General features: G+C 43.4%; 1 protein-coding gene across 1 annotated transcript in view; it reads left to right on the top strand.

The window, feature by feature from the left end:
- LOC132885839 (phosphatase and actin regulator 1) overlaps positions 1-8,614 on the top strand; it is a 130,077-nt gene that overhangs the window by 90,357 nt on the left and 31,106 nt on the right. Inside the window, exon 8 of the mRNA XM_060920359.1 lies at positions 4,177-4,232. Coding sequence (XP_060776342.1) covers positions 4,177-4,232 — 56 coding nt within the window. The remainder of the gene's footprint in view (positions 1-4,176; positions 4,233-8,614) is intronic.

Genomic DNA, 8,614 nt, shown 5'->3' with positions numbered 1-8,614 from the left:
CGCCACAGCTGGATAATGGCAGAAAATAGCAAATACCAACCACAGACATGAAATCAGGGTTCAATCAGAGCACTGCTGGCTGAGCGTGTTTTTAAAAAAAAGACATGGTGAGATTTTACTCAGACTGTGGAATTGTCACAGATATCTCTACATTCATTAGTTATACAACTGCAGTGTGTATTATTATCCTGGTGTAGCGAAAAACTATGGCTGACCCTTTACCTAATCTTCGCCTAAATCCCGTGATGAATAAACATCTGTCCTGTAATATGTATAATATTTTTGTTGTACTGTTGATACTTTTCACATGAACTATTTGACCATTTTTTCCTATTTGGTAATAAATGAAATGTCTTGTAAAGTTGGTATGAATTACATTACGTTTGTCGTTCATTGTAGTCCAAAGGGTGTGCAAACTTTTGCACCTGACCCTAATGGCATGCATGACTGTTTCAGGCCTGTCTTTCTTGCGTTACATCATGGGGTTTGACAGCATAACTCACTGTTGTGTAACTGTGACTTGCTATACAGATGCACACCAGACCACTGGACATGTGGACAAGTGCATTTCATCACTTTATTTGTACGAATTTGTACGACGTTTTCACAATATCTAACTGATGTTTACTTTGGAAAGTCTTGGAATCATGATATCACAATTCTGAGCCTTCCGGGGGTCAACCAAGACGCATTCCATGCCTTTCTGTCGGAATACGCGAGAGCCGAGAGCCAGGGAGTTACCTTGACAACCGAGAGGGTGTGGCTTCCATCCCTGAAAAGTTTCGTTGTGTTGAAAATTGCCATTGGTCAAGCGATGTATGAATTCATCCGTCGCAACCATGAGGGCATCCTTGAGGCATATGCGAGGCTTAGGCCGAATCCCATTTCACCCCTTGGACCAACCCCTTGGCCCTTCCCCTCCATTTTGCGCGTTCACGTGAAGGGGTAGGGGTATCCCAATCCCAGTTAACGCGGAGGGGTAGGGGAAGGGGGAGGGCTTCTGTACCCCTCCAAACGGAGATTTTCCTGGAGCTGACTCCGAACGAAGGGGTTTGAGTGATTTCCCACAATGCCATGCGGATTTCAGCGAGATTTCATGCGGATTTCAGAAAGATGGCGGTTCCCGCGGCGAAAGATTGTCATAAATGTATTTTCTCCATTATTTACGTGTTTTAAGTTGTTATCCAGAGGAAACACGCCGCTTGATTCGCTTTCGAGCTGAGAATGAGCGGCGATTTCTGAAATCCAAGCTGCTGCTAAAAAGCTTTGGGAGTGAGTATTGTTTTCGGTTGCTTGACTGCGTACGTTTTGTTCGGTTATTCTCGCTTTTATTGTTTACATGAGTGTTCTGACACCTTATTCTGTCGGATGTGGTGCACGAAGCGCCAAAGATATCCCATTCAGTGGTGTTAGTTAACAAATCACACCCTGCCAGCAGAGATTTCTGCCTCTGACTGTAGCGGCTGGTCGCAGCCAATGACGCGTCGCGTTTTGCTAACGTAAACGCTGACGGAGGTACGCGATGACGTATGCGATCGTTGAAGGGCTATCCCAATACGTAAGGGTTGAATTTCAAGCCCTATCCCTTGTAGCTCAGTTTCAAGGGGAAGGGCCAAGGGGAAGGGGGAGGGGAAGGCGGAGGGGTAGAAATTAGAATTGGGATTGGGCCTTACATGGACTACCGGGGGTGACCTTTGCATTCCGTCGCAAACATTGAACTCAAAATGTTCATGGAACAACATTTTGCAGAAAGTAAAAAGTTTGCCAATGGGGTGTGGCTTATTTTGTCTTGCCCTGGCTATGCCGTACTGCAGCTGTGAAAACTAGGCGTACACGCTGCCGTCATTGCCGTAAGGCTATACGTCCGTATACATCGCTGCCACCATTGGTTTTACCAGTGTCGTCTGTCGCAGCTACTGTGTCTGCATTTGCATATTTATTCCGCCCATATTTATGCGATGGATCACCTCCAAAAATGTAGCTCCAGCCATGGTTCTCACAGATCAAGGGGCTATGTGCGACTTTAGCTTTATTCCATAGATTTTTACTTCAGTTTGGACTTGTACCAAATTTAATACATGAAGAAAGAAGGAGAGAGAGGGATGGATAGATAGATAGATAGATAGATAGATAGATATATAGATAGATAGATAGATAGATAGATAGATAGATAGATAGATAGATAGATAGATAGATAGATAGATTAAAAAAAGGAATCTCTATAGCCACAATGATGGTTACAGGCTGAACGAAGGTAACAAAGCATTTAGGTTTAATGTAGAAGATGTGTACTGCATCAGCACACTCGAGTGCTTGCGTGACTACATGGGCTTTCTTCAGGACACGGTGGATGTTGATGCTGAGTTGAGCTGAAAGCTGGATCTGTACACAGGAAGTCACATGGCCTTTCTCAGCCATCAGACATTTCACGGATAGAATAGTGATGGTTCCTGCGTCTGATGTTCCCAAATATCCAACGATCTGATGGGGGGATGTTCTTTGGTGCATTTGAAATCCTCATTTTGACTAGATATTTTCCATTTCACCATTCTGTTCATCCCTCCCTACGTCTGGCTGTTTGTCAAGCCATACCTTTACCCAACTTTCTTTCCATTATCCCTCCTTAACTCTGTTCTTCTAGTCATCTTTCCATCCATACTTCTGTCCCTTCATACATCTGTCTGTCTTTCTGTCTGTTTATCTCTCCTTACTGCTGGCTGTTTATATACCTGTCCTTTCATTTCTCTTTACCTTGGACAGTCCATCCATCAGTCCATCCCTTCCTGCCTCTGGCTGTCTGTTCAACAGTTTATCCTTCTCTGCCTCTGGCCATCCATCTATCCATGCTGTCATTCCTCTCATCTGGCCTTCTGTCCATCTCACCATCCCTCCCTAGCTCTGGTCATCTCTCAGACAGAGAGCTGGGTCATGTCCAACTGTTCATCTTTGCCTACCAGATGGGTATGGCATCTGCACTTCCCTCTGTCTTTTACATCTGTTTATCTATCCCTACCTTTGTCTGTCCATCTGTTCACCCATCTCTCTTTACCTCTGGCCATTAGTCTACCCATGTTTCCATTTCTGTTTACCTCCATCCATCGGTCTGTCCACCCGTACATCCGTCAATACCTTTTGGCATCTGTCCATCCATTCAACCCACCCTACCTCAGGATGTACACTCATTCATCTATTCCCTCCTACTTCTGGCTGCCTGTCTATCTTTTATCCCTCCCTATCTTTGCCCATCTATCCATGCTGCCATTCCTCTCTTCTTCTGGATGTTTGTCCATCACTTCATTCCTCCCTACTTTTGGCCATCTGGCCATTCCTTACCCCTTCATACCTCTGGTCATATCCATCCATCCATTCATCTCCTACTACCTCTGTCTATCCATCTGTTTCTTTCTGTCCATCCATTCATCTACCCCTACCTCTGGCAGTCTCTCTGTTCCTTACCCCTTCATACCTGTGGTCATATCCATCCATCCATCCATCCATCCATCCATCCATCCATCCATCCATCCATCCATCTCCATCTCACTACCTCTGTCTATCCATCTGTTTCTTTCTGTCTGATTCATCTGTCCCTACCTCTGGTAATTTCTCTATTCCTTACCCTTTCACACCTCTGGTCATGTCCATCCATTCATCTCTCACTATCTCTCTCTGTCCATCCATTCATCTGTCCCCACCTCTGGCAGTCTTTCTGTTCCTCACCGCCTTCATCCATCTGACTTGATTCATTCTTTCACCCACCCATCCATCCCTCTCTCCCCTGTTCATTCATCCCTACCTCTGTCTGTCCATTAACCCGTTCATCCCTCCCTACCTTCCACTATCTGTCACTCCATTCCTCTCTCTCTGTCTGTCCTTTCATTCACAAGCATTAAACTCTGCTCCTGAAGGCCATGACTCGACAGTAATCCTTCTTTTTCTTTCTTTCCTAACACACTGTATTCACGGTTTCAGTCATTATCGGATAAGTCTTGACTGGGTTTAAATAAGGAGGAACGTTCAACTGCTGTTGATTCCTCAAGGAGTTGCACTTTCCTGCTTTCACTGTGCTTGTCTTTTTAGGCAGGTGTGAATTTTTACACCACTGTAACAGTATACAGCTGTCCACTGTAGGGTACTGACTGTGTGTGTGTGTGTGTGTGTGTGTGTGTGTGTGTGTAGGAGACTGAGCCAAAGACCCACAGCGGAGGAGCTGGAGCAGCGAAACATCCTGAAACGTGAGTCTTCATGCTGGATTTGGTCTGTTTACTCCCATTGGTGTGATTACCCATCCTCCCCCCAAGCTGGAAAACATCAGGCTGGTTTTTTTGTACACATTTTTTTCCTGAAACTCAAAATACTTTTGCGGTATTCTGTTGCCAAATAAGGTTCCCTGTCGGCAAACTCCTTTTGCAAATGCTGCAGCAAAATACTTTCATAAAATACTGTTTGCTGTATGTTAACAAATAAAGATGAGAGAGTCTGAGCTGTACTAAAGTTCCCAGTGCAGAATCAGTTTTAGTTCCACTCAGGAACTGGAGGTACTTTCAGACCAAACAGTTTTTGGGACTTATTTAGAAGAACTACAGACCTTCGAGGTCTGTTTATTTTTTCCCCCCGTTTGCCTTCTCACCATCATCATAGAGCAACATACAACACGCCCAGAACAGCCTGGAGAGCAGTTGGGGGTTAGGTGCCTTACTCGAGGGCACTTCAGCCATTCCTGCTGGTCCAGGGAATCAAACCAGCAACCTTTTGGTCCCAAGGTTGCTTCTCTAACCATTAAACCATGGCTTCCCCCAGTAAGGATGCTGAAGTGACATAAGCAGGAAATGCTTGTGAAGATTTTTATATTTTGCCTAGCCGCATCAAAATTGCGCTGTATTTCCTCCGTCGCATATATGCTTAATTTTTTCCCCCCATTACTAATGCTAATGTTAAGAGCTGCTGTTTACATGGCTAACATTTTACATGGGTTTTTTAAAATGGTTATTGGTGCTGCATTGGCTCACGTCCAACCAATCAACGTACACTTACGTCAATCGTGGTTCCTCTTGTGCTGGAAGAGAACCTACAGTGTACAACCCCGATTCCAAAAAAGTTGGGACAAAGTACAAATTGTAAATAAAAATGGAATGCAAGAGTTTACAAATCTCAAAAACTGATATTGTATTCACAAAAGAACATAGACAACATATCAAATGTCGAAAGTGAGACATTTTGAAATTTCATGCCAAATATTGGCTCATTTGAAATTTCATGACAGCAACACATCTCAAAAAAGTTGGGACAGGGGCAATAAGAGGCTGGAAAAGTTAAAGGTACAAAAAAGGAACAGCTGGAGGACCAAATTGCAACTCATTAGGTCAATTGGCAATAGGTCATTAACATGACTGGGTATAAAAAGAGCATCTTGGAGTGGCAGCGGCTCTTAGAAGTAAAGATGGGAAGAGGATCACCAATCCCCCTAATTCTGCGCCGACAAATAGTGGAGCAATATCAGAAAGGAGTTCGACAGTGTAAAATTGCAAAGAGTTTGAACATATCATCATCTACAGCGCATAATATCATCAAAAGATTCAGAGAATCTGGAAGAATCTCTGTGCGTAAGGGTCAAGGCCGGAAAACCATACTGGGTGCCCGTGATCTTCGGGCCCTTAGACGGCACTGCATCACATACAGGCATGCTTCTGTATTGGAAATCACAAAATGGGCTCAGGAATATTTCCAAATAACATTATCTGTGCACACAATTCACCGTGCCATCCGCCGTTGCCAGCTAAAACTCTATAGTTCAAAGAAGAAGCCGTATCTAAACATGATCCAGAAGCGCAGACGTCTTCTCTGGGCCAAGGCTCATTTAAAATGGACTGTGGCAAAGTGGAAAACTGTTCTGTGGTCAGACGAATCAAAATTTGAAGTTCTTTATGGAAATCAGGGACGCACATGGTCATTCGGACTAAAGAGGAGAAGGACGACCCAAGTTGTTATCAGCGCTCAGTTCAGAAGCCTGCATCTCTGATGGTATGGGGTTGCATTAGTGCATGTGGCATGGGCAGCTTACACACCTGGAAAGACACCATCAATGCTGAAAGGTATATCCAGGTTCTAGAGCAACATATGCTCCCATCCAGACGACGTCTCTTTCAGGGAAGACCTTGCATTTTCCAACATGACAATGCCAAACCACATACTGCATCAATTACAGCATCATGGCTGCGTAGAAGAAGGGTCCGGGTACTGAACTGGCCAGCCTGCAGTCCAGATCTTTCACCCATAGAAAACATTTGGCGCATCATAAACCGGAAGATACGACAAAAAAGACCTAAGACAGTTGAGCAACTAGACTCCTACATTAGACAAGAATGGGTTAACATTCCTATCCCTAAACTTGAGCAACTTGTCTCCTCAGTCCCCAGACGTTTACAGACTGTTGTAAAGAGAAAAGGGGATGTCTCACAGTGGTAAACATGGCCTTGTCCCAACTTTTTTGAGATGTGTTGTTGTCATGAAATTTAAAATCACCTAATTTTTCTCTTTAAATGATACATTTTCTCAGTTTAAACATTTGATATGTCATCTATGTTCTATTCTGAATAAAATATGGAATTTTGAAACTTCCACATCATTGCATTCCGTTTTTATTTACAATTCGTAATTTGTCCCAACTTTTTTGGAATCGGGGTTGTAGTAGGAACCAAAAAAGTCGCTCAAAATGGTATTCTAAGAGCTACAATCATTCTCAGTTTCTGCAGTACAGGGACACAAAAAAGGGGGAACTTCCTCCAACAGTTCTAAGAACGATTAAAAGGTTCCTCCGGTCTGAAAACGCCTTTTCAAGGCCAACTTTGGTTCTTGGAGTGAAATTTTAATAAGGAACCCAAAAAGTCCTTCAAAATGATATTCAAAGAGCTACGATCATTCTCAGCTCCTGCAGTATGGGGAACTTCCTCCAACAGTTCTAAGAATGATGCAAAGGTTCCTACAATCCAAAAACACCTTTTCAGGGCCACCTTTGCTTCTTGGAGTGAAATTTCAGTCAGGAACCATAAAAGTCCCTCAAAATGTCATTCTAAAAACTACGATCATTCTCAGTTCCTGCAGTACGGGGACACAAAAAATGGGCAGGAACTTCCTCCAACAGTTCTAAGAACAACGAAAAGATTCCTCCGGTCCGAAAACACCTTTTCAGGGCCAACTTTGGTTCTTGGAGTGTGGAACCAATTCCCTCTCCAGAGTAGAGGAGTTACTTTTTCTACAGCTCTACTGGGTGGAACTTTCAAAAGGTTTCTCCATTTGAAGAGTGGCTTTTGGGGCTGCAGGGAGAAGAAGGGACTCAGTGGTATTAATTAAGGCTTGCTAACCAGAAGGTCGTGAGTTCAAACCCAAGTACTGCTCAGTTTTCTTTCCTTTGGATAAAAGCGTCAGACAAAAAAAATGTAAATGTCTACAAAGAACCAGTGTAGCGTGATTACTGCAGAAGTACCATATCGGCCTTAAATCTTAAGAGTGTGCAGAAATATTTGCCCCCTTCTTCTTTTTCTTCCAACTCATGAATTGCGCAAAACCAAGCTTTCCAAGGAAGCCAAGTTACAGGGAAGCAGTTCATGACTTATTTAAACACAATAACACAAAGGGCTGCTTGATGGATTAAGATTTCCTGGTTTAGCTTAAAGTTTCACAGTCCTCTAAAGTGAGATTTAAGTTTTTGCTGTAATACCTGTGCTGAAGGAGAATTTAGTGAAGGAGAGTTTCAGTGTTTGCAGTACAGGGTGACCTAGATTCCTTCTTCTAAATATGTATTTTAAAAAAAACCTCTCTTTTATTATACCAACATAGAATCCACTAGGACGGAGGTGGAGTTTTTTTTTTTTTTACTTTTACACTGGGAGCGTTTTGGATGCCAGAAGAAAAGACAGAATCTCTTTCTGATATGTTCCAGACAGTTTTTCAGCCTGCAGCATCTTTTTTCTTTTTTTTTTTGAGAAACCCGAGCCGTTTCTCTTGATAACACGCTGGAAATTCGTCCAGCGATGAGCTCAGGGGGAATGGCTGTTTTGGTTTTTCTTCCACTAAGCCTCGCTGAATTGAAAGTCCCCCACTGGCCTAGCTTTCTCTTAAATTCTCTTAACGAGAAAAGCGTGTGCTAGCTTAGCATTCAGATTGCATCATGACCTCAAGTGGAGAATGTTGATCAGGAATGGGATGGGGTGAAAGACCTTCTCAAGGCAGTATCATTCACCAGTTCGTGGGTATCATCCATCCATCCATTATCTGTAGCCACTTATCCTGTCCTACAGGGTTGCAGGCAAGCTGGAGCCTATCCCAGCTGACTACGGGTGAAAGGCGGGGTACACCCTGGACAATTCGCCAGGTCATTGCAGGGCTGACACAGAGACAAACAACCATTCACACCCACATTCACACCTACGGTCAATTTAGAGCCACCAGTTAACCTAACCTGCATGTCTTTGGACTGTGGAGGAAACCAGAGCACCTGGAGGAAACTTCGTGGGTATCAATGAAACCTTTTTTTTTTTTTTTAATTTGAGTCTCAAACACCTTTTTCTCCCCTTAAAGATGATCCTGTAAAAGCCACGTAACGTAAATTTTACATTAT

The sequence above is a fragment of the Neoarius graeffei genome, chromosome 1, assembly GCF_027579695.1.
Source record: "Neoarius graeffei isolate fNeoGra1 chromosome 1, fNeoGra1.pri, whole genome shotgun sequence".
Classification (NCBI taxonomy): Eukaryota; Metazoa; Chordata; class Actinopteri; order Siluriformes; family Ariidae; genus Neoarius; species Neoarius graeffei.
Note: the sequence above shows the minus strand (reverse complement) of the source record. Positions and strands in the feature narration are given on the sequence as shown.